Here is a 26977-nt window from a genome sequence, read left to right as displayed (position 1 = left end):
TAACATAACTAAAAGCCATGACTACAAAATGCAAAAATATGCCAACCTAACACGAGATTTGTGTGAGATAGGCTTCAACTCCAAACTCATCGCCTTGGAAAAAGGAAGTAGAGGCTTCATAGACGAAAACAACAAAACACAAATCCGCTCCCTATTCAATCTGATGACAAAAACCGAAATACGGCAACTCACCACTCACCTGTCAAAAACAGCACTGGTCTCATCCTTCGTTATCTTCTACTCAAAATACAGCCCCGTTTGGATTGATTCTCAAGATTAAGGTATTCTTTCATATCGCCCATCCCACTCATCAATATTCCCTTGACCTAGCCAAAGCAATCGTTATTCCCTGGTTTATGCTTTTCTTGTTATGCTTTTCTTGTTATGCTAAATTGTTAAGTATTTAATTTGTCAATTCTGCAGACCTTTTTTTTGTCTCTTACTTCTACATTAATTTCTAGTTCCTTGCTTCATTGACATTTAGACTGTTTCTTTTGATTCGTCTTTCATGTTCATGATGTTCTAGGTTTTCTCCATGTCTTTTGGTTGTTGTTGATTTATGATTAATGAATAAAAGACATGAATTAATAAAAGACTCTCGCAGCCATATGCTCAATTATACTTAATTTACATGAAAGTTCAGAATTAAAATACTTAGCATAGCAATAACATTAGCATAAAATACATAAAAATTGCCAGCCGACGGAGAATCCACTGGCACTAAACCTACACAAGGACACAAAAAAACATCATACATTATTCAAAGACATAAACGAGAATTTATAAATAGCACGAGAGTTTGGGGAATCTACCAGGCCGTATTATCATGAGCTGTGTATTGAATAAGCGAGATAAAAAAAAAACATGATACAATTAAAATGTTTGGTAATCTACCAACCTATAATCAAGCCCAAGGGCGTCAATCGCTTCTCAAAATTGGGGGGGGGGGGACCATACATTTGATCAGAACTAATGCGAGCGCGAAGCCATGAATGCTGGGTTCGGGGCCAGCTTCAGGGCCCTGAAAAATGTTGGATTCTAAACGATCTGTGGTGCGATCTGAGACAATTTCTGACATCTATACCCATTTTACTAACAAAGATCATTATTTAAACATCAAATTCGAGTTTGGAGTCGTTGAATAACGTATTCTAGGCTATAGAATCAAACGTAGGCTGCAAATTTTATTGGGGACGAAAAAAGTGGAGGGAAACGATACATGATATCCCCAATTTTAAAAAGTGCCCCCCCCCCGGCCCCCACCTATCGAGCCCATGTTAATCACAGGCCAATCACAAGTCAGATAAGGAGGGCAAATCAAAAGTCCATCACGGGCCCAGTCCACAAGTCGCACGGGACCAAAAATTACCAAAAATGCACAACTTGTGTCCACTGTTCCGAAAGCCCGCCACATGGCCCGAGACCTATGGTGTTCTATAGACGCCAAATCTGCGTCGCGTCGTGCTTTCACGTCGTGCCGTCGCGTCGTACCGTCGTCCGTCGCGTCGTACCGTCGCCCGTCGCGTCGTGGCGTCGCGTCGTGCCGTCGCCCGTCGCGTCGTGCCGTCGCCTCTTAAATTACCGTTTCTAAGCACGTTCACTGCATGAGGAAGCGACGCACCTTCACACGTCGCGTCGTGCCGTCGTCCGTCGCGTCGTGCCGTCGTCCGTCGCGTCGTGCAGTCGCCAATCGCGTCGTGCCGTCGCCTGTTACCTCGGTGCTTCTAAGTAGACTGCTTGAAGAGGCGACGCACACATTGCCCGTCGCGTCGTGCCGTCGCCCGTTGCGTCGTGCCGTCGCCCGTCGCATCGTGCCGTCGCATCGTGCCGTCGCGTCGTGCCGTCGCCCGTCGCGTCGTGCCGTCGCCCGTCGCGTGACTGTATCTTTCTTGGCAATAGGTGGCGCCTTCATTCTTCATGTACTTGTGTTTAATAGGAAGGGGCGTAATCATACATGTCGCCACTACATTTTAACCCTAAAGGGGCCGGGTTATTTTGACCATCTCTCAGCCGGGGGGGGGGCGGATTCCATCGACTGACGAAAAATGTTGAAACTCAGCGCATGCATAGAGCAACTCTTCCTAAACCTACCCAAGAAATTTCATTACTATAGGTCAAAGTGTTTTGGAATTATGGCTAATTAATTATTCATATGGACAAATGGCAATTCTGCTCTGTGTACACGACGTATATGCGAAAATTCAGTTTTCACGGCGTATACCGCCGGAAAATTTTTCGCTACGCGGCAACCCGTTGTCTGATTTTTATGTTTTTGGTATCAAAAGATGTGCAAAGCTCGAGGCTAAAAAGTCATAACAGCTCGGGTCGCGAAAAATTTTAGAGGCTATCGCGGAAAATGTTGAGGGGGGGATTCCGCCCCCCCCCCCCCCACCCCCCGGCCCCTTTAGGGTTAAATGGAATGGAGTTTGGCCGCCACCATGCATTAAAGTTTTTATCAGACTTGTGTTTTCTTAAAAAGAAGTGGTTTTCTGGCTAGGAAAATAGCAAGGAAGAACCAGTTTTGTGCGAGCAAAATTCAGGGAACAATCTGTTGATACTAATAACTTGTTGGTACCAAAGTAATTCCAAGAAAGTTGCCGCCGTGAATAAGGGCTTAAAACAAGGGAGGAAGATGGGATTGATATCAGCATTTTTCATTCAGGGCCGTTCCTCATTCTTTTCTTTTTATGGGATGTATGATAAAATTGGAGTACGAGGGGCTCTGCGAGCTGATGAATCTTTTTGAAAACATTGTATTTGCAACCAGCTAGAGAAGATTTCCGTTTATTTAAGACTTAGAAGCACTGGTATGGATACCTGTGTAAGTATATGACTAAACTGCCTAGAGCGTATTTGTTAAGGTTTTTTTCTTTTTTGGAAATTCAATACGCATATAGGGAGTAACATCAGTTCCACTGCTGGGTTGCGGTGATGGGTGGGTTACAACTTGTCAACACATACCTCGCCAGCGGGCCCATTAAATTGGTGATAACCGGAGAGCGGGAGTTTAAAAAAAACTCACCCGGTGTTTAAGCGACGCAGGGACTGGTTTGTGTACATGTGGTTTTTGTTTTTAGTTCACTTAATGATTTGATTTATACCGGTGATAATATGCCGTCCCACCTGTTTTTTCTTTTTTTTGTGTGTCGGGGAAACAGTGCATATTTTCTGTGCCCTTTTTACGCACTTCATCAGTCACCCTTTGTTTAATTCTTTTATACGTATTTACTTTATTGCTAATGATGGTTAATAATATTATACGCGTTAGCATTTCTTGTAATGATCAGATTAAGTGGATTTCTTATTTTTTATTTTTATTTCGAAATCCATGCCTAAATGACCATTATGTTTGTTCTGTTCTTCAAGAAGTTCCAAAAGGACTTGTACGTTCTCCTCATCCAAGTTTTTTTTCTTGGTTGGATGGTGGAGATGGGTTAATCCTTGATCGGACCAGGGCATATTTCAGTGTTTCAGAAGGGCCTGCTTAAGAGCTGGGTGTTTAATTTGTGGGTGGTAGGGTGAAACAAAGACCAGCGGGATATTCTTTTCGGTTTTTGCACGCTTTTTAGAGTTCACGCGAGTTTCGCCTTTTTAGGGAAGAAGGGCTAAGTCTTCTTGGTTGTATCCGCGTTTTTGAAGTTTGTCTTTGAAGAATTCAGCCTTCTCCTCAAATTATTTTGAGTGTGTGCATATACGGTCATATCTCATTAATTCTCCCTTAATCAAACCGCCAAACACTGACTCACGGTGGGCTGAATCTCGAGCAAGATACTGAAAGGTATCAGTTTTTTTGGTTGCTACTCGAGTATCCAGTTTCCCTTCTTTTTGGAACCGTTCGCCTTTGTAGATGACGAGGTCGAGGATGGTGACTTGACTGTTTGAAATCTCTGACGTGAACTTGAGCGTGGGATGAATTTGGTTTAGAGTTTGGACGAGGTCACCGGCTTGGTCTTCGTTACCGTTAAATATTATTAAGACGTTGTCCCTGTATCTCATGTAACTCACAATGGAAGGATTGCAGGGTTATATCGCATATTTCTGGACTGCATTCGCTTCCCATAGCCACGCCAATTTTCTGTCTGAAGAACTTTCCATTGAATTCAAATATGTTTCGATGCATGATAAGTTCCAGGAGACAGCGAGCGTGTTCTCTTGTAGGTTTGGGTATTGCGTACATACTGCTATCGGTAACTTCAAGCATGGAGGAAGGAATAGCTTCAAGTGCATCGCAAACTGATTCAATTTGAATGGAATGTATTAGGACCTGACTATTAGGGAAGTCAGGTTGGCGTAGCGGTACTTTCCTCGCCTTCCACTGCTGTGACCCGGGTTCGAAATCCCGCCCGGGCCAATATGTGGATTGTGTTTTCAGTCACTACCTGATTCCGTGGGTTTTCCTCAGAATATTCTTCTGGGGTTTTCCTCCCACCTTTAAAACTGTAATTTCTTTTCATTGTCTTCTCTCTACAGGTTTCTTCAGGCTTCCGGGCTACAGTGCTTAAGGCACTTTTGAGGGACCCTTGGTTTCATTACCAAAAAGAAAGAAAGAAAAAAAAATGGACACAATATCCAATGTGATCAATAGGCTATCCTGCTTCAATGTCACGTTGTTTAGTTTTTCAAGCTCATGCCCGGAATCGCGTGTATATGTGCTTTGTTGTTTGGCAATCGGAAGCAGAAAATAGTCTATGTATTTTGAAATTGATTGAGTAGGACCTCCGCAACCACTAATAATAGGCCTCCCCACAAACCGTGTACAAACTGTACGACATATCGCGACATAGAGTACAGGTACATGAAGAATGAAGGCGCCACCTATTGCCAAGAAAGATACAGTCACGCGGCGGGCGACGGCACGACGCGACGGGAGACGGCACGACGCGACGGCACGACGCGACGGGCGACGGCACGACGCGACGGGCAATGTGTGCGTTGCCTCTTCAAGCAGTCTACTTAGAAGCGCCGAGGTAACAGGCGACGGCACGACGCGAAGGGCGACGGCACGACGCGACGCACGACGGCACGACGCGACGTGTGAAGGTGCGTCACTTCCTCATACAGCGTACGTGCTTAGAAACGGTAATTTAAGAGGCGACGGCACGACGCGACGGGCGACGGCACGACACGACGCCACGACGCGACGGGCGACGGCACGACGCGACAGACGACGTCACGACGCGACGGTACGACGCGACGGCACGACGTGAAAGCACGACGCGACGCAGATTTGGCGTCTATAGAACACCATAGAGACCAGAGTAGCGAAATGCCCGCAGTGAGAATCGAGACGACCAATGATGACATGTGCTGGTTTGATAAACAACTCTGATTATTCGAGTGACGTTTGTTCACGACCATTATTTCCGTGTATCCGAATGCAATTAAATTTCAAGGTTTTTTTTAATGCAAACAGCGAATTTATTGTATCAACTATTTTTTTTTCTAAAGCATGGTAGGTACCAAAAAAAGTGTATACCCGGAATACCCAGTTGCTATCCATAGTGTCGACAAATTGCATTCTACAAACCTCGGGCATTTTCGGAAACGGGAGGCATTCCTCCCGCCTTGGTCACGTGCCGTGGTGGCTACCTGACCTAAAATTTATCAGAAATAGTCAGATTTTTGGGGGTCTGGGAACCAGACTATAGATCACATGTGTTGTCCAGCTAGTGTTAATACATGTTGGAGCTGATAATGTTAGTTTGTATTGCTGTACTCAGGACACGAGACACAAACATGTATGGGTACATTGAAGGATTATCATCTATTTAGTTACTTGCTGCCTTATGTGGCGCAACAAAAATAAAAGTAATAATAATAAATAATAGTGATAAAATATTGGTAACTATCTAGTGCCACATCCCACCCCATCTCGTACCCTGGTACAATAGGATTGGGTCCTATTTTGCAGCTTAGTGGTTAAAGGGGGATTATTTATAATTAGCTTTAAAATGGAGACAATTCTCTTCATTTCTTTCGCCATCTAACTTAAGTTTCAACATCTTGTGCAATAATTGACCGGTTTGTTTACATTTACGGAGCGTTTAATTTTGAATAATCGAAATTTTCTCCAGGCATTATGAATTAAAATGTTCAATGATGACTCACGCGAGAATTAATAATTACCTTGCGGAGAGTTCCATCTCGACAAAGACTACAAGTTTGAAGAACGTTTGCAGTCACTCGAGTTTCGCTTTCTGTCCTTGTCGAAAAGACTGGATTTCAACGTTTTTCAGTGTTTGGCTCTGTCCAAGGTGACTTGCCATGGAAACGGCAAATCGCATTATAATAATGTAATGAGCTCTCTCCCGTTTAGTCGCAATATAACAGCTGTAGAGGGATCGTTAGTCAGTGGTGTGGACGAGGAAAAGCTTGTCGTATTAAGACACAAATTGTATTTCCCGTCATTTATTGCGTCGCGGACTCGTCGTCTATACTGCTTAGAGCCGGAAAAACTTCATCTAGAAATGCCGCCGTTTGCTCGTACTGCACTCCTGGTGACGTTCATTGTGATCCTGCTGATTGCAAGGCTTCGCAGGACTCAAGGTAGGCCCATTGATTTAGTTTGGAAAATAAAAATACCGGTATATGTTTACATTTCTTCACCTCACCAACAATGCAAAGACAATTCAAATAAAAGCGCTGTTTTAATTCCCCTTATATTATTATTTGTTTAGTTTTGGGTATTACATAAAAAAAAAAAATGCAAAACAAATTAATACATTTTATTAAACTTTATTATATTCCGTGATGAGGTTTATTATTACCATTTTCTGTGGGAAACAATTGTGTTCTGAATCTGATGGGGCTGCATTATTTCTTACTTTGATGCTGCAATTATTGTTCAACATTGTTTTATCACTGGACGCCGGGGTCAAAGTCGAGTTTTGAAGTCAAGATGCCAAAGACATTTAATTCATTCAAAACTTGCTAAATTTTACGAAAAATTTAATCAATTTTGTTTATATACTTTTTTATAAAATGGTTACCATCCCAAACAAGGAATTTCACAAAAATTAATTTGGGTTTCATACTGACTTAACCAAGATGCCAATGATCGCCAAATTTCTTGCAAATTTGCCAAAACCTTCAGTGGAAATATAAATAAATCAATGAACGGCATTCAGCATTTTTGTCACCAAAAAAAAAGGTTCTCCTTTCCCGACGAGGGCTGGTATAAGACAAAAAGGCCCGTTTGCATTAGCAAATGCTCTGCAACCTGAAGTCTAATATGGCATTCATTACCCAAAAAGCCATTTTTATATTTCTTTCATTTGAGAATTCTTATTGGATCAGAAAATTAAAACTAGTAACAGATAACAAGATCTTATCATTTCTTTATATGAGTATACTTTTGTTTAACATAATTCAAATTTTTTCGACAAATTTAAACAAATTGATGCTCAAACAGAAAGTCAAACCACCCTGCAGCCTCGATCTTATGAAAAGAAAAATCTGGTTAATTATATATATAATTATTTAAGGAAAATGTGTGCAACATTTTAAACCAACAAAATGTATAGATCTAAAAGGATTTGCATACAATTTTATAAAACTGAATCACTAAAAACATGTGTCGAGGGCACAATGTACGCAAGAAGCTCCAGAATACGCCAGTTCTGATAGGATTCAGAATTTTAACAAAGGTAGAGTAGATAAAATTTTGTCATTGGTGCATTTTTTTCGTTTGACGCAACAAAAGTGCTCAACATCGAATTTAACAACTAACCCGTTAGCTCTGTGAATGCTGTATATTTCGAGAAAACACAATATTCTGGAAAAAAAATATTTCAATTCAAAAGTTACTGAGTAATGACCATTGGTGTCTATAATAATTAAATAGCGTATTCCCATACGCCATACATTTACTTATTTTTGCTTTTTGACCAGTTCCCCTGGTCTTCCAAAAATGGCCACCGATAAGTCATACGCGTACAAACAGTGCGCGCTGTATCCATAGATATGAATTTAATGAATGAGTGCGTTCGAATACTTCCCCCAGCTTACTCGCGCCTGACTCCTCGCGTAATGACAGACATGCCCAGCGTAATGACAGACATACGCAGAACGGTTTGGGGTTAAGTTTCGTGCAAGAGCTGTAAACATCGGCGTCGCCAGGATTTTTTCTATTTTTTTTTATAGGGGGGCAAAACATATTTTTTTAAAAAAATCCTGTTTTTCTCAATTATTCTCGATTTATCAGTTTTAGAGGGGGTCGGGATATTTTGCCCCTCCCGCACCCATTAAAATTACACCAATATGACTTCTCGCCTCTTTTCTCTTTTTTTTTCTCTCTTTTCTTCTTCCTTTTTTTCCTTTTACGGGGGAGGAATGTTGCAACCTGACACCACTTTTTTCTACACATATCATCTCAATGAAGATCATTCATTGCAAAAATGATGATAAGACATGAATCTGGGACTGAGAAATATTTCCATTTCTGTTAGGAAAAAAATGTCTTGACTCTCCATAGACTTTGTATACAATCGTGGAGTGGCGTCAGGTTGCAACATTTTTCCGATTCCGAATTCCCAGGCTGCATCCGAATCAATTCTGTCTAGAGCACGTCCACGCCCAGTGAAAATACGCGGGGACGCGCTGACAATAATTCGTATCCGTAGCTCCGTGCATAGAGCTATATAGGGTTTGTAGCTCTATGCTTCGTGGAAGCCCGTTTCGGATTCGGCCTGAGGCGCCCGCTGGACGTTGCATGGCCTTATGGGATACCTACCCAAGTAACCGGCTCGGCGAGTTGGTCACTTGGGCCAGGCTCGAGTAAGCGCGAGAAGTCACGGAGAGGTAAATCGAACGCTGTCGCGCTTGCACGAGTAAGCGTGGGGGAAGTAATCGAACACACTGCTTGAGAACTGCGGCATTCAACAAGTGAACAACGACGTTTAAAGATATAGTCCATCATTTGTAATTTGTGCATTTTGTTCGTTTGAAGCAACAAAAGTGTTCAAAATCTAATGAAGGATACTGAAAAACTAACCTGATGAAGTTTCAGCTCAGCTTTAGCTGTATATTCCGAGAAAAACAGCATTCTAGGATCTCAATTTCAAATCAAAAGTTGCTGAATCATGTTTTGAATTGTTTTGAATTGCAGCTATAGGCCGCTTGCAGACGCGTTCGATAATTGACGCGCGAAGGTGCACGACGCCATGTTATGGGACAAAATGTGCATGGATAGATATACGCCTGTCCAACAACATGGCGTCGCGCGCCTTCGCGCATCGATTATCGAACACATCTGCAAGCGGTCTATACGCGATGTCGCGCACTGATCCGACGAATTATAGAGGGCGCGCGCGCCTGTGCGTCGTGCCAATGCTTGCGCGCGCTGCGCCGAATAACAAAATGAACTACTAAATTAAATTTTCCTACGGTGCGTTTTAAGACGCACCGTTGGAAAGGCCTTCTTTCGTTGATTACTTCAAAATGATAGCTTGCCAGAAAGATTAATTTCATAGGGAGTTTAGTCCACTTATTATTTTTTAACCAAGTATGTTTTTCAACAATAATACGCCAGTTACTTTTTCGGATGGCTGCAAATGATGGACTATAGCTTTACAAAAAAACTGCGAACCGTGGTCAGTGGTAGACAAAAGGTAAACCAGGTGAACCACGATGTTACAAAAGTGAATCACAACTGAAGACTGCAACTTGTCCTTTGTAGAACACCAACCGGACCTCCCCATCACGGCTTTAAATAGCATTCTTCTGTGGTTCTCTGTATGCTAGGCCAAAAAAGGTCTCCGGTTTCTGGTATGCGCGCGCGTCGCCGTAGTCATGCGCGTCGGCAAAATTAAAAAAAAAAACTATTTCAATGAAGATGATGTCTCAAAACTGCCAAAACTCTCTGGTTTGACTGGAATCCTGCTGCTGCACAATTTTAACGTGTTTTTAGATGGGTTTACGATCGAGTATAAGCTTTATGTGGCCTTTCTGGACTCCCATATATTTTGCACTAAATGTAGTCGGGCACCATTTGCAGTCATCAGCCGACATTTGAAGAAAAAAAAGTAAAAAAAAAAAAGCCGCGTCGCCGCACCACTTTTTGGGCAAGCTCCATACCAGAAACCGGAGACTTTTTCGGCCCTATCTAGTCTTTATACTATATCTTCTGTAAACGACATTTTTGGTTCAAAGCAATACTTTTGGCATTATTCATGCACATTTCGGTCAAATACTTATAATTTGGCACAACGTTCTTAGGCCAATTTTCATTCAATAAGTTAATATTCGGCATCCTTTGTCTCTGTTTAAGGGTGCTATACGCATTTGGGAGGGGGGCAAAATCATGATTTTTCAGGATTTTGTCCCCAAATCCCAACAAATGATGTAGTTATGGTTACACAAAAAAGGATGATCGTAATGGTACCATAAGTTTATCGTTTGTGGGGATTGGTAGACAAAATCATTACAAAACAATGATGATTTTCTTTATCCCAAAAATATGGTATAGGGGCTTTGGCAGTGGCATATGCTATTGAATGCAAATTAATTGAAAGAAACTGATCCTAAGAACGAAATAATTTGAATAGAAAGTAAGAGATATGCCCCCCAAAAAACAGTTTTTGACAAAACGTGGGCAAAAATGACTTTCCTGTCATTCACAGCAAATCGCCAAAAATGTCCATGACTGTCAAAATGTACTTTGATGTTCCTCTGGTCTCATTGGTCCATCTAAGGTGGTGGTTTGCTTTATTTCATCACCAAAGTCTCATGGGGTTCAGATTTGGTACACATGCTGACTAAATGTTTGAAATTCGCATGGCCCTGCATTGCTGAGAAATTCAGCTTAAAATACAATAGAACCGGGTACTCTTATTCAAATTGTGGAACTTATATACTTTGTATGTACAGAAGAGTCATTAATGGTATCATACTATCTGATTTGATGCATTGTTTTCCATCATGTGTTCCTTCTTTTCAGTGAACCCAGAATTAGCTCCATATCGTGCCTCACGATGAGCCCTTTCTAATTAGTCTTGCTAATGAGCAACGCACGCGGCCTTGTAACGATAATTAGTATTATGAGCAGGCCAGCAATAAAGCTAACTGCACCTTCTCTTATAATTTGCGCTTAAACCTCTTTTAAACTTACAATATGCGTGTACAATGAGTTATAAAGACAAGAGACACTCACGGGCATTGATGAAGCAGCTTAATTTCATCTTTGCAAATTTAAAGGAGTAATTAGTTAGCTGATGACCACGACTGCGTTAACGACCAATTAAAGCTGGCCATCGACACGATTCAGTGAACATGTGTTTTCTGGTGTAAACGCTTAATTTTCACAATGATTATTATCCTTCACGAAGGACACTACTCTGCAGCAATTTCTTGCTTAAAGGGAATAAACAACATTTGCAAACATCGAAAAATAAAACTACCAAGTTTTTACGAAATACCTTACTAGGATGTTGGTAAATGACAGTATTAAGCAACCTGTAAAATTATGGCACCTGGTGTGAAGTCATTTTCAAGAAAATTGTATTTTTGTACACATTTCCAACGCTGGTCGGCCGACCATCGTTGGAAAAACCTAACTATTTTTCGACTTCTGCTCCAAATTTACCCTTTCTTTCAGTCCAAATTTTGTTTGCTATTGGTTACATGTTCATGAACAGGTGCAGGCCAGCTAGACAGGATCCCCTTACCTTACAATTTTCTGGCGTCTATAAATGTATCCATTTTATCTTTAGTGGAGTCCGGGAACCAGACTACTTGAAAATTTTTGTTTGTCTTGATTTTTCCAGCATTTTCGAACACAAAATTTCAAACATGTCAGTTTAACAATATTTGATCTATTATACTAACCCCTCAAAAAGTTCATTTCTGAAAATAACAGCAACAGCCAATGATGTACATTCCCTTTAAATGAAACTTAACAAAAGCGGACGTTTCGGCTTTGTTAAGTCCAAACGGGGGTGCATGCTGTGCTCTATTGTGTATACCCAATCCATTAGTGACAATTTTCTCATATAGCTTCACATAGTGGTGCGATGGTTAACTCTCTAATTTCACGGAATATTTTTGGCAGCAGCGTCGCCAAATATTTGCAGTTTTCATATCTTTTTTGTAAAGTTATCTTACACCAAAGTTGAAAAAATACGCTTTCATCTGTTATTGTTTTTATTTGCAGTTTAATGTTTCTCTTACCCTTTCTAACATAAATATTGTACTGTGTAGAAACAAAATCCCCGTAAATTCTTTGTCAATCAGGTTTTAAAAATACATATAAATTTACAGTCACACTTGGGCTCCAAAAAATTAACGAGTATCACTCTCCAATTTACCGTATACTTTAATGAAACGAATGGTTGCAGCTAAGAGGCAGTTGAAAAAAACGCGGTTAGAGGTTTCGAGAAAGTGAAGGGTTGGGAAGGTTAATTACGTCCATAAGCGCTGTACTTATGCAATTACAGCTTTATGACTGCGAAGGCCGATTTGTAAGGGTTACGTAATACTTTATTTTGAAAGAATCATTATCAAATTTCCGTTGGCCCCCCTCCCCCGGATCCGCCTTTGCTTGCAGCCAGATTGGTGTGATGCGGATGTGATCAAAACCAATGGATATAGCAAATGATGTGAATCCTGCACTCTGAAATGTGGACAGTTGTGTTTGCGAACAAACTGTGGGCAGCGCAAGGTTGCGAAGATTTTGTCAAGCTTGGGGATGAAAAATTTTGCATAGGTGGAGCTTGTGATTTCAATATCAGGATAACGACTGTAGTCGTCGATCACGACAAGCAGGTAGTCACCTGTTGGCAGTTGTTTGAAGTCGATACTGAGATGTGTCCACGGTGCATCAGGTAGATCATGTGAAGCGGTTCTCTAGTGGCTTTTTCCACGGTTGTGGCTTGGCATGGTAGGCAATCAGCTACGGTGTTTTCAACTCGTGTGTCCAGTCCGCGGAACCAAATTTTTTGTTGGAGAAATTGTTTGGTTTTTGACCATGCCTTGATGGCCTTCGTGTGCAATGTCGATTGCGCGTTGCTGAAGCGTGGTAGGAATGACAATGTGACGATCGCGAAGTGCAATGTGTATCAGTGTTGCTTATCGTAGTTCCGTCGGCTGTCTTGGTAACCTGGTTCCATGGGTTGGTAAGTTCCAAGCACCCTAATGAAACAGGCAGACCACGGCTAGTTGTGATTACTATCAACTCTATCCAATAGGCAAACTGAGAGGAGTTGGCAAGGGCTGACAAATAGCAGTCTGTAGAAGCTGTCTGTATCGCAAAATTAATGGCCACGACCAATTGGTGTGAGCTATCATTTGAATTAACTGCTGTCCCATGACTTTGCAAACAGTGACACTGTATGGAGTTACATCTCAAGGACGGACGCTTTGAAATAATTGTCTGATGATATTTTTTTTGTCCTTTAGTCAGAGTGCCCCTTTCGGCCTCACTAGGTGGCCCAAATGACAGAGCAATAAATTGGACACACGCGGAACGGGTGTAGAGTCGAGCATCAGACCGCCCTGGAAGGCGCCTCTTTGTATTTTTGACAAATTTACTCCCTAGCGTTACCCTTTCCCGAGAAACTTACAAGACATATACATTGAGGATTGTAATGAATGTTTTGCTTCCTGGCAGACTGCCATTCCAAAATATCGAGTTTTGGATCAGAGTCATCCTCTGAGTTCCAATCTTGACTACTTGGGTCTTGAGTGGGTAATGCTTAGATGCCCTTAAATGCTTAGATGTTAGTTACAGGGGGAGTTGTTCCACTCCTCATTGCATCTCAGCACTTTATTAGCCAATCTGCCCCCTTTTCAAAAAGGGGCTGCCCGATAGTCCGAAGGTCCAATAGTCCGAAGGTTCTATAGTCCGAAGGTTCGATATTCCGTATGCACAAAATTTCCATAAGAGGGGGTTCGTTAGTCCGAAAATGAAATAAGGTTCGTTCATTCGAACATTTGATGCAATATTCCGAAGGTTCATTAATCCGAAGGTTCATTAGTCCGAAGGTTCATTTATCCGAAGGTTCGATAGTCCGAATTTAGAATAAGGTTAATCGGTCCGAAGGTTCAAAAGTCCGAAACGAAAATAAGGTTCATTAGTCCGAAGGTTTATTATTCCGAATTGACAATAAGGTTTGATAGTCCGGAAAGACTATAAGGTCCGATAGTCCGAATCGACAATAAGGTCCGATAGGCCGAATCGACAATAAGGTCCAATAGTCCGAATCAACAGTAAGGTCTGATAGTCCGAAGTGTCATACTGACGAACCGTATTGCCCATTCGGACTATAGAACCTTATCATCAATTCGGACTATCGAACCTTATTGTCAATTCGGACGATCGAACCCTACCGTACATTCGGACTATCGAACCTTATCATCTATTCGGACTATCGAACCTTATTGTTGATTCGGACTATTGAACCCTATCGTCTATTCGGACTATCGAACCTTCGGATTAATTAAACTTATTCTATTTTCGGACTAATGGGCCCTTCGGACTACCGAACCTTCGGATTATCGAACCTTCGGACTATTGAACCTTCGGACTAACGAACCTTCGGACTAACGAACCTTCGGACTAATGACCCTTCACACTAAAGAACCTTCGGACTATCGAACCTTCGGACTATCGGGCTGTTACCTTTCAAATTACCGTGGCAAAATGCATGGTCATTCCTCACAAATAAATTGGAAATAATAGCAGTTGCTGGTCATTATTTCCAACGTTCCGGCGGCGCCTCCTTGTTCTGGTAAATTGAATACAATTATACATTTCTATGTATTTGTTTATTAAGTGTTTCTGAACAAAAGTACAAACAGGCAGAAGAACAGATGTCTGAAAAATTAGCAAATATTTCATGGTCTTGAATAGAACAAGGAGGTGTACAAAATATTACCCAAAGAAGTCTGTCAATTTGATGTATGGGAAATCAATGTAAGAGACCAGGCCCTCAATGGTTAGAGGCTCTTGAATTTTAAACTTTTAAACTACCCCAGTATTACGGGATGTATTACTTTAATCATGTAAACTACCTCAAAATTACCTGATGTATTATACAGGGTGAGTAAAAAAAAAATGAAAAACTCAAAGGGCAGGACCATTTTCTGAATTGAATTCTGCATGTAGAACTTGTAAAAGAAAGCCCAATTATTATTAAGCTTTCTTTTAGTACAAGAATCATTTAAATCACTCATGTACTTTTCAAGTTACTGATTTTTAAACACAACCACCGTTTTAAAGTTTTGTCCACGGATCACAAAACAAGGTGTGTGTTCTGTCTGCAAAAGGAAAAAAAAATCACACACATCCCTATGTAAATTAATTCGTTTTAATATTGAAACATACGAAAGCCCGTTAGTGCCATCGAATGTATAAATTGCTCTTTTGCAAGTATATGTTTGGTGAATGTTGTTTTTTGGATGTATATGTTTGGTGAATCTTGTTTTGTGGATGTATATGTTTAGCAAGTGTTGATTTTTGGATGTATATATTTGGCGAGCCTTGTTTTTTGTGCATACATTTAGTCTTGCTTTTTGGATGTATATGTTTGGCGAATCTTGTTTTTTTTGCAAGTATATGTTTGGCAAATCTAGTTTTTTGCAAGTATAAATTTGGCAAGTCTTGTTTTTTGCAATTATATGTTTGGCGAATCTTGTTTTTGCAAGTATAAATTTGGCAAGTCTTGTATTTTGCAAGTATATGTTTGGCGAGTCTCGTTTTTTGCAAGTATACATTTGGCAAGTCTTGTTTTTTGCAAGCATAAATTTGGCAAGTCTTTTTTTGCAAGTATATGTTTCCCAAGCCTTGTTTTTTGCAAGTATAATATGTTTGGAGAGTCTTGTTTTTTTAAGTATATATTTGGCGAATCTTGTTTTGTGTAAGTATTTGTTTGGCAAGCCTTGTTTTTTTGCAAGTATGTTTGGCGAGTCTTGTTTTGAAGTCTATTTTTAGTAACAGTCTTGTTTTTTGGAAGTATATGTTTCCCGAGTCTTGTTTTTTTGCAAGTATGTTTGGCGAGTCCAGTTTTTGTGAAGTCTATTTTAGTAACAGTCTTGTTTTTTACAAATATATGTGTTTTGCGAGTTTTGTTTTGGAAGTATATATTTGGCGAGTCTTGTTTTGTGCAAGTATACGTTTGGCAAGTCTTGTTCTTTGTGAAGTCTATTTTTAGTAACAGTCTTGTTTTTTTGGAAGTTTATGTTTTTTGAGTCTTGTTTTTTGCAAATATGTTTGGCGAGTCCAGTTTTTGTGAAATCCATTTTAGTAACAGTCTTGTTTTTTGCAAGTATATGTTTTTGCAAGTATATGTTTGGCGAGTCTTGTTTTTTTTTAAGTACATATTTGACAAATCTTGTTTTGTGCAAGTATATGTTTGGCAAATCTTGTTTTTTGCAAGTATGTTTGGCGAGTCTTGGGTGGTTTTTTTAAGTTCATATTTGGCGAATCTTGTTTTGTGCAAGTATATGTTTGGCAAATCTTGTTTTTTGCAAGTACATGTATATATGTTTCCTGAGGAGTTGATGATCCTGATAAGTTCCACCGCATGATGGAAGATACTATCCTCAACTGTCAGGGTTTTGGGAGAGTATAACCATCTGCCCTCCATAGAAATTAGTTGTTCTTTTTCACTGTCTCACATCCTATTTCATTACAATTACAACTTACTCACTACTTAATCATTCAATATTTAGTTACCAAATATCCGGTCCGAGTATTTACGATCTAAAGTTTTTAAATTATGTGATTTTCAATTGTTAGAGATGATAGAGATGCATTGATTTTGAATTGTGCTAAAGACAGAGTACAAAAACATTGTGAAGAGAAATATCTTGCGTGAACTGATGTATTAGATGTTGCTACACCCCTGAACTTTTATGACCCATCCAAGTTCATCATATGTCCAACACTACCCCCTACATGATGATTAATAAAAGTAGACTTGTTTGTTTGGCTTGTTCTTGTCCTATGTTTAATTACATATTGTATTAAACTTGTTACTCATTTTGAAGATAAAAGTCAGCGGTGCATTGTCTCTTTATGAATAGTAACAGTATACTTAGCTTAATGGATAAGACATGTTTTATGAAGGGATACAATTGTGGAGAATACTTGTAACTCTCTCAACTGGGAAAAATGTTTGGAGTATGTTTAAGAAAATTAACAATGCCAGCAGTGATCAGACAAATTTAAATGACAAAAGTTTTTTTTGTCTCTCTCTCTCTTTCTCTCTCCCCCTCTTTTATTACCAGACCCCCCATGAAACCTTGTCGCCCCTCCCCCCCCCAGTCGCACCCCCCTTGAGATTTTGAGTTTCTAAAAAAAGTATCATTGATCTACATGACGCCCCCCCCCATGAAATGTTGCATCCCCTCCCCCCCCCCCTGAAAAATTCATGGCTACGCCACTGACTGATACCACTCTGAACGCATCGCAAGTGCATCCATCTATAGCCATGCAGTTGCCCAGACGTTTGCAACTCACCTTCAACAGTATTGAAGGAGAGTAAGGTGGCGACGTCTACAATATCGGGTGTGATTTTTTCGCCGGAAAAGACCTAGAGCTCGCAGTTTCCGGATAAGATGCCGTTTGCTTCTGCTATCGGCATGGCTACTTTCATCACAAACAACAGCGCCCTCATGCACATCGCCTAACAGATTTAAAAACAACAAGATTCGCCAAACATATAATTGCAAAAAACGAGACTCGGGAAACATATACATCCAAAAAACAAGACTCGCTAAATGTATACTTGCAAAAAACAAGACTTGCCGAACATATAGGCCTACTTGCACAAAACAAGACTCGCCAAACATATACTTGCAAAAAAAAAGACCGTTACTAAAAATGGACTTCACAAAAACTGGACTCGGCAAACATACTTGCAAAAAACAAGACTCGGGAAACACATACATCCAAAAAACAAAGACTGTTACTAAAAATAGACTTCAAGAAAACAAGACTCGCCATACATACTTGCTAAAAAACAAGACTCGCCAAACATATACTTGCAAAAAACAAGATTCTCCAAACATATACTTGCAAAAAACAAGACTCGGGAAACATTATACTTGCAAAAAAAAGAGTCTTGCCAAATTAATACTTTCAAAAAACAAGATTTGCCAAACATATACTTGCAAAAAACAAGACTCACCAAATTTATACTTGCAAAAAAACAAGATTCGCCAAACATAGTACTTGCACAAAACAAGACTCGCCAAATATTAAACATCCAAAAAACAAGATTCGCCAAACATATACATCCAAAAAACAAGATTCGCCAAACATATAAATCCAAAAAACAAGACTCGCCAAACATACTTGCTAAAAAACAAGACTCGCCAAGCATATACTTGCAAAAAACAAGATTCTCCAACATATCGTCACCGACACCACGAAGTAACACTCTACCGTGTTAAAGCCTATTTTTTTCGATTTTCAGTTTTTTGGATTTTTAAACATTATTCATCAAGGCCTACCATTGCACGAAGTTTCAAAGCTTCAAAAGCTTTACTTTAATAATTACGCTAAGTATCCATGGCAACTTTTGCGCAAAAGTGACAATGTTCGTTTTCACGAAGTAACACTCAAGTTCCATTTTCCATTGCAATGCATGGCGCGCACTCTGCTCACAAGTGAGCAAAAACGTTTTCACGAAGTAACACTCTTCTTGTAACAAGTTGTATGAGCGCGCGCGCGCTGACCTGAAATTGCACTTTCCTCGTGTTAAATACATTGAAGAGTGTTACTTCGTGAAAACGAAAATTTACAGTTTCGCAGCTTTTTCGGTTTCACAGACTAACACTCATTTTTTTCTCTTATTTCTTGTTTATTTAATACACAAACGAGTGAAAACCAGCAGATTTAATCAATTCAATTCATCAAGTGTCCACAACTAGAAACCCAACTGAAAATACTCTGTCGTTTTGACGCAAAGTGTTGTTTTAGAAAGCGTTCAACTTTAGTTGCCGTTTTCTCCGACTGTTAGTTTTTACTGGTATGTAGATGGGTGTTACTTCGTGGTGTCGGTGACGATATACTTGCAAAAAACAAGACTCGAGACATTATACTTGCAAAAAAAAGAGTCTTGCCAAATTAATACTTTCAAAAAACAAGATTTGCCAAACATATCCTTGCAAAAAACAAGACTCACCAAATTTATACTTGCAAAAAAACAAGATTCGCCAAACATAGTACTTGCACAAAACAAGACTCGCCAAATATTAAACATCCAAAAAACAAGATTCGCCAAACATATACATCCAAAAAACAAGATTCGCCAAACATATACTTGCACAAAACAAGACTCGCCAAACATATACATCAAAAAACAAGACTGTTACTAAAAATAGACTTCACAAAAACTGGACTCGCCAAACATTCTTGCAAAAGACAAGGCTCGGGAAACATATACTTCCCAAAAAACAAGACTGTTACTAAAAATAGACTTTACAAAAACAAGATTCGCCAAACATAGTACTTGAAAAAACAAGACTTGCCAAATTTATACTTGCAAAAAACAAGATTTCCCAAAAATAGACTTGCAAAAAACAAGATTCGCCAAACATACACTTGCAAAAAACAAGGTTCACCAAACATATACTTGCAAAAGAGCAATTTATACATTCGATGGCACTAACGGGCTTTCGTAGAAACAACACTTTACGGTACCTTTTTTGTGATCCGCGGACAGAACTTTAAAACGGTGGTTGTGTTTAAAATTCCGTAACTTAAAAATTATATAAGTGACTTGAATGATTCTAGTACTAAAAGAAATCTTTTTAATTGGGCTTTCATATCAAAGATATTGATAGTGCTACATGCAGAGAGTATTGGTTCGCCCTTTCGGGTTTCCTTGTTTTGACTCACCCTAATTAACTTCATTCATGAAATATGTCATATACACGCATGCGCGCTATGAGGTCAGCGTTTACATCCGATATTATGGAGGAAAATGCGGACCAGAGCTTCTAATCTCCATTCATATTAGGCCTAACTCTGCTTGGTAATCGATTTGTGAATAACCTTTGTATTATGTTGTATTATCTTGTTGATATAGCGATGTACTGTGAAATAGGCCAGGAGCCGGATCCCGCCTGCCAAAACAGGTACCGTTGGGTTATCCCGGTAAAGGATCCCTGTCAGTGCACTGAGGTCCGTGTCGGCTCACTCAACACTCGGGCCCCCTGCAGACCGTTCGATATCAAGTATTATGACACCTTTCTGCACAGCAGCAACCAAACAGAGATTCGAAAATGGCTGAATTGTTCCGGTGAGTTCAACTTCAAAGTTACAGTGTTTCAGAAATGTGATTTGTTGCTGAGTCACTGACGAGACTGAGTAATTGACTGAGACGCTGACTGACTGAGCAACTGTCTGACTGATTCATTGACTGACTCATTGACCGACTGAGTAACTAACTGTTGCCATAAACTGCCTCAAACTGAACATTTACGATTTTGTCTTGGTCTAGGTATACCAAAAGCAATACAACATATAGCAAAAGCCTGAAGCCTAAACCGTGAAGCCTAAACCTTGCAATCTAAGCTTGAAGCCAAATGCCTCAAGTCTTGCTCACAACCGATTACAGTTTGATTGATGTCAAGTAAACATGTAACAATATGAGGCCCCTATGACATGTCATGTCACTATCACATTTACCACAAATCGCAGTTATGATTGCTGTGGAGTCAACATACGGCAAAATTAGGAAGCCTCTCTAATTTGTTTGGCTGAGACTGTCCAACTAAAAGACTGACTAACTAAAGCTGTCCAGCTGAGACTGACCGCTGACTGCGGTCGAACTTTCCAATCCAAATCGACTATTATGGTGCAGTAGTGTGCTTTTTGTTGTATGTTCTTGTGTTGTAATGTGTTGAAAAAACGTTTGATTTTGTTGTGTTAATTGTTGATTTAGTTGTGTTGTGATGTTTTGTAACGAGTTGTAACGGGTTAGCTGTGATGTGTTTTGGTGTAACGTTGTATTATTTTGAACAGTGTCGTGTTTAAACATGTAATTTGTTGTGTTACTACGAATTGTGATACGCGTTGTGACGTAACCTGACATGTTGTGTTTGGTTAGGTTCTCTTCTGCTATGTCTTATACCAACGTCTGAAACAATGCATTGATTTGTGGCTTCCATAATATTTGACAGAGCCACCAACTCCGTGTGCAAATGGCACCGAGCAAAACCCAGCCACCTCATGCAGTGAGATACTGGAGGTCTGTGAACAGCCACCCAGCGGTGTGTACCACCTCCTCGGTGCTGGAAATAAACAGGTGAAGTAGAAAGCGATGTTGGTTTAGGGTAAGGGGTAGGGTTGGGGTTAGGAGTAGAGATAGGGATAGGGATAAGAATATGTGCAGTCGGAATATAAGGGTGTGAGAACATATAGGGGTGTCGGAACATAGGTTGAGTAGTCGGAACGTAGGGGTGTCGGAACATAGGGGTGTAACCAATTGACACTACAGCAAGGCCACCTTACTGTCTTGAAAAAGATACGTAAATTGTAACCAAAAAATACAAATATTTTACAATCATTATTTCATACGGCATACAGAAATGCATTTTTACATACAATATTCAGAGTAACATTCATTTAGGGACCCTTATTATACCCCTAAACCTAACCCTTACCCTCACTGGGAGTATGTGCAGATTGTCGGAACATAAAGTTGTCGGAACATATATAGGGGTGTCGGAACATAGGGTTGTCGAAACATAGGGGTGTCAGAACATAGAGCAGTCAACGTGTCAATTCAGGAAAACATTCTACAGGGATAATCTGTGAATAAAAATGAACTCGAAATAAGGCTCACTTGGGTTATTATAAGATGGAATTTTGCGTCGGGGTGATATAAATCAAATTAGGTTTTGCCCTTCACCAACGTTTAAACACTGTATACTCAGTGTGTTACCTCCCGGCGAGTGAACGTTGGAAAAAAACCGCTACTATGTACATCAGATTCGAACCAGCCAACCGATCACGTTAGCTCGGTGGTCGAGTGGTAAGACATCTTCTGCACTAAAAAGCAGGAGATGGTGGGTTCGAGTCACACCCGAGTGATTTTTTCCAACTCTCACTCGGGAGGTAACACACTGAGTATACAGTGTTTAAACGTCGGTGAAGGGCAAAACCTAATTTGACTCACTTGGGTTGTTTGTGCATATTTTTTGCATGTTTACTGTCTTTCATGAACTAAATTAACAAAGAAATAACACACAGCAGAATGTTTACCACAGCAAAAAACTCACATCTGGCAACTTTTGGTTATTCGAATAGCTGTGATCATGAACATATAATTTTATTAGCATAAACAAAAACAAAACAACAACAAAAAAGGGGGAGTCCAAAACACCTTTGAGATGGCAATGCGAAGTCAAAAAAATGAGGGTTAATTGGACCGAAACGTGCATTTTTAAGATTATATATATATAAATATATATATATATATTGGCAGAATAAATAGTGCACTATTTTGTTGGACAATCTTTAAATCTTTACAAAAACATTAGTCCGTGGGACGAGGCCTTTTTTCGCTCGCCACGCGGTCTGGTTCGCCGAATTTTATAAAACTTCACATACATGTAGATTATGGTGTACCATATCAAAAAAACTTTGTTCCCCGATCCACAGTTTGTTTGAGAATGAGAAAATCTGGGATAAAAACGCCGAAAATGTTACATGAGAAAAACAAACATAAACAACAGCGCCCTCTATTGACAAAGTCAGAAACCTTTTCTCACGCAATGGCCGTCCGAGTTCGGGCGGTCTGTTCTTGACGCGGGTATTTTCGTTGTTCTCGTGCTCGATCACGGCGGGAACACGACCTACGAACACTGCACTCGGAACATAATCCCACACCACCTTTTAGTCGGGGTTTGCAAGAATGATATACCTGTGTCAAGATCAAGACCCGCCCAAGCTCGGCCAATGAGTGCTTGCTCAAGTTGCTAGATGATATACTTCTTTCATATTATATTCTAGATTTTTTTATTTCTCATCGGTTTGCCAAAATATCTTCGTTACAGTTTTGTCGAACATGAAATGATCAAGTTTTAAATTTAAGATCGAATGTATTAGCTACATAAACATCGATCGGTATGATTAAACCCCAGATCAGAATAATTTTGAACTCTTATCCCAGGGTAACATGTTTTCAATGATAATAGAAGTGCGTGGCATCTGGTGGAGCATCTGAACTTCTGATATGAATTTGTGTTTTCTTTTAAAAATGTTATGCCTGAAGTTAAAAAAAAAACACGTGATACAAATTTGATGCAGCCTAAAAAATGGAAGCGGGTGGGCCGTTGGTGTTTATTGGTGGTTCTCGCGGAATGGATGGAGCAACAACAAAACATGAATCGGTTCTTAAAACAATTATTCAAAATAATAAAAAAGGTTAGACGGTTTCAGCTGAAACAAATTGCAGTTGTAATGCTGCCACTCAAAGCTTCCAAATAGGGGACTATAAATTATTGTTCTCTTCTTCAAAAAGTTTGCAAACAGAAAGTGGGTTCTTTCAATTTGATGAGACTTTTGGTGCATGTTACAACAATTATGTAATCGGCCTGGGATGTGTATACAGGTGCTCACATAGCTCGTTTTGTCAGTCGAAAATAAACTAGTAACTACAGTCAGTATAGATTAAACAAACTTGTCATCTAAATACCATTCTTCTTGTGTGGGGAAAAAACTGTGAAGGTTCAAATTGCCTCCCCCCACAAAAAAAATTAAATAACTGAAATACAATTAGATTATGTCAAATAAATTTGTATTTCTTTTTGTGATTACTTAAACCACATTGCTCCTGGAATATAAGAAAATACCAAAACAGTATTTGCAGATATTGCCTTCTTTAAGTTTTTTGAGTCTTTTTTTTAAAGTGTAATCAAAACTAAAATCAACCTAAGTACATTTATGAGAACTTGAGATGTCATTTTTGAGTGGTTTTGTAATAAGACGCTTCAACTTATCTGATACATGTATATACAATCCCTTATTCAAATTCTGCGTCACTACTATTGAAAGGGGGGGAGGTCTGTTTAAAAAAAAAGTCAAGCATGACAATTTTTCTTTAAGACAAACTAAAAGATGTTACCATGAGATTCTCATCTGGGGTACGGTTTAACTATACTTTAATGTAGTTAATACATAACGTTCAATCTTAAAACTTGATCATTTCAAGTTGGACAAACTGTAATGAAAAAGGTTTGGCATCCTGATGAGAAATAATAACAAACATCTAGAATATGCATGTAATATGAAACTTGAAAGAAGTATCATCTGACAAGCACTCATTGCGTTCCATCCTGTTTGCAGGGCGGGGGTACGAGCGAATCATTGCGTGCAAAAAGGTTTCTGACTGTGTCAATAGAGGGCGCTGTTTCTTATTTTTTTCATGCAGAATTTTCGGAGTTTGTTATCCCAGATTTTCTCATTCCCAAACAAACTGTGGATCGGCAAACAAAGTTTTTTCGACATGGTACATCATAATCTACATGTCTGAACAGTTTTATAAAAATCTCGAAACTAAAGCGTATTCGGCCTCTCGTTCCACGGACTGCATGCACAAAGCTTGTTAACCGGAAAGACGGTTACTCTAAGCATACATTTCACCTCCTCTTGGAAACACATTCAAACTATACCGAGGTCACCCTCCAGCCAACACTTGGTTCACTCATACCAGGGTAAGGTAATGTAGACTACCTAACAACTACATGTATACTACCTCCAGATGATTTTGTTGCCAAAACCTGACAGGCGCACTATAATCTGATTTCCTTGGCAGTATCCCGTGTACTGTGAGATGCCTGGCGGCTGGGCACGCTTCGGAAAAGGCAACATGCAGTCGGTCTGGAACTACACAGACGAAGATGAGGCAGAAATCAATCTCGCTATCATCTCGGATGATGAGATTGAAGCTATCAAGACCTTATCCTTCAGTGACTTCATGATCCGCACCGATGTGACTTTTTCTGTACAAGCCGACGACTCCACGAACCCATCTACCGTGCACGCCCTCTATCTGCCCTCACTCCAGACTGTTTCTATCAACATACCGATGGATACAAACAACGATAACACTGAACTACGGTTTAATGAAGAAGGTAACCATTTCATTGTATTAAAAACTAAGTAAATTCGACTGCAATGCATGGCGTTTTAATTTATTTTTATTTGACGTTGACAAACGTTCCATAATTGCTGTCAGGCCTTGGAGTTCTGTTAATAACGTGTTTCATTTATTATTTGCTTTATTTGTTACTATTGAAAGATGTACCGCGTCGACCATCTTTATTGTATCGGCCGTCATGCATTGCTTATCCCAGCGTGTTATGGGACAAATTACTTTTTCTGCAACCATTGCTAATGAATATAATGCGCATGCGTCAGTTGGTAACGGAATTCTTGGACTTTGCTTCCTTTAAAAAAAATCCTCCAGAGGCACGAATCAGAAAATATATATTACTTGATTAAAACAATAAAAAAGGAACTATTACTTTTTGAGAAAAGTGAGGAATATATACTTTGAATTTCAGGGATTCAACCCGCAAGCTGCAGCATTGTTACCACGCGATCTAACGTATTAGGCCAGAGTTTTACGCCGTATATTAACTATGTAACATTGACTTTACTCACACGATTTTGTTCAATCACGTGACATGTTTGACGCATGCGTATTAACATGAATTACTTTATTAGCCTGCAGAAAATATTTTGCCACCTGGGGAGAAATTATTATATACAGTTGATAGAATTGTATGTACATGTACATTTGTATCATGAACAGCGCACCAAGTGTCACGTAGTGCCCCCCCCCCCCCACCCGCTTTTCGAATTTCAACGGCCGGGCAAATTGTTCGATTTAACTGTATGGTCATCCCCAACCCTGCCCGCCCACAGACACGGCTTTACGCCACTCACTCGGGATATTGCATGAAGTTTGGACAAAACCAACTTCACTCATACTTTATGGTCTTCACTTTACGCCTCCTCAGGAGATCGGGTGATGTGTTTGAGCAGCTCGAATACTAATAGGAACTTATGCGGACGGAATGGACTGCCTCGCAAAAACGAAGCCACAGATCGTCTGGTTGTCACCAATGTCTACTTCGGTCCACGAGCCAATGGCGCTAGCGGGTACAACTTGCAGTGGCGTTGCAATAGCTACACCTGGGATGGGTCTTTCTATTACCTCCTGGCAAAGTAATAAGCCCCTTTGAGGGCACAATTTGGAGTTGGTCTTTTAGAAGAAGAAAAAATCGTTTACCAATTACCCTGTATGCATCTGTGAAAAGAAAAACTGAAAAACAAACTTTTTTACCGTTCACCGTTTTTAAATCTGTAAACAGAAAAAAAATACCAAAACTAGAACTATGTGGTTGTGAGTGAACAACCACAGAGCTGTTCCCAACATGTTTTTGATTGTCTATTGCACAGTACAAAATGATTCAATGATTTGTTCTAAACAAATTTTACTATTAAATTGAAATTATAATATGAATCGGTGATGGTCTTGTTCGGGACACATTTTCCGAAGAGAAGCTGGTTCTAAAAAATATATTTTTGGGAACAGGTCTGTTTGTACGAGATATAGACATATAAGTAGAGATCTATGTCTGTTTGCAACAGAAGATGCGGCTTTTCCGCATTATGATTTGTTTTTATCAATAATACGTGCCTGACTATGCATGAACATAAAATCTGTCAAAGCTAGCCGAAAATCGGCTAAAACGGTCACTGTGGACAGGATTTGACCTCAGCAACACGTGCGCTGCGCGCGGGCTGACTGACATACGATATGAACAACGTACGTGCATGTACATGTACATGTACATTGTGGACGTCCTGTGCATGTTTTAAAGCAGAGGTATTGTCAACCTGAAGTTTTAAGCGTGCACAGGGCATGTCCGAGTTTGCTTATTGCCTCGAAGCTTTGAACTGTTTTAGACCTACCCTTCAATAGACAATTAAAGTAAAAACTAATATAAAAACTGCCAT

General features: G+C 39.9%; 1 protein-coding gene across 1 annotated transcript; it reads left to right on the top strand.

Moving 5' to 3' along the window:
• Positions 1–6467: 6467 nt before the first annotated feature.
• LOC119731931 lies at positions 6468–26186 on the top strand. The gene is made up of 5 exons (XM_038205230.1): positions 6468–6546; positions 20031–20243; positions 21127–21251; positions 24765–25083; positions 25975–26186. The coding sequence occupies exons 1-5, from the start codon at positions 6468–6470 to the stop codon at positions 26184–26186; spliced, it is 948 nt and encodes a 315-aa protein (XP_038061158.1).
• Positions 26187–26977: the final 791 nt, after the last annotated feature.

The sequence above is a fragment of the Patiria miniata genome, unplaced genomic scaffold (genome assembly GCF_015706575.1).
Source record: "Patiria miniata isolate m_02_andy unplaced genomic scaffold, ASM1570657v1 HiC_scaffold_24, whole genome shotgun sequence".
Classification (NCBI taxonomy): domain Eukaryota; kingdom Metazoa; phylum Echinodermata; class Asteroidea; order Valvatida; family Asterinidae; genus Patiria; species Patiria miniata.
The sequence above is the reverse complement of the archived record's forward strand: the minus strand, read 5'-3'. Positions and strand labels throughout refer to the sequence as shown.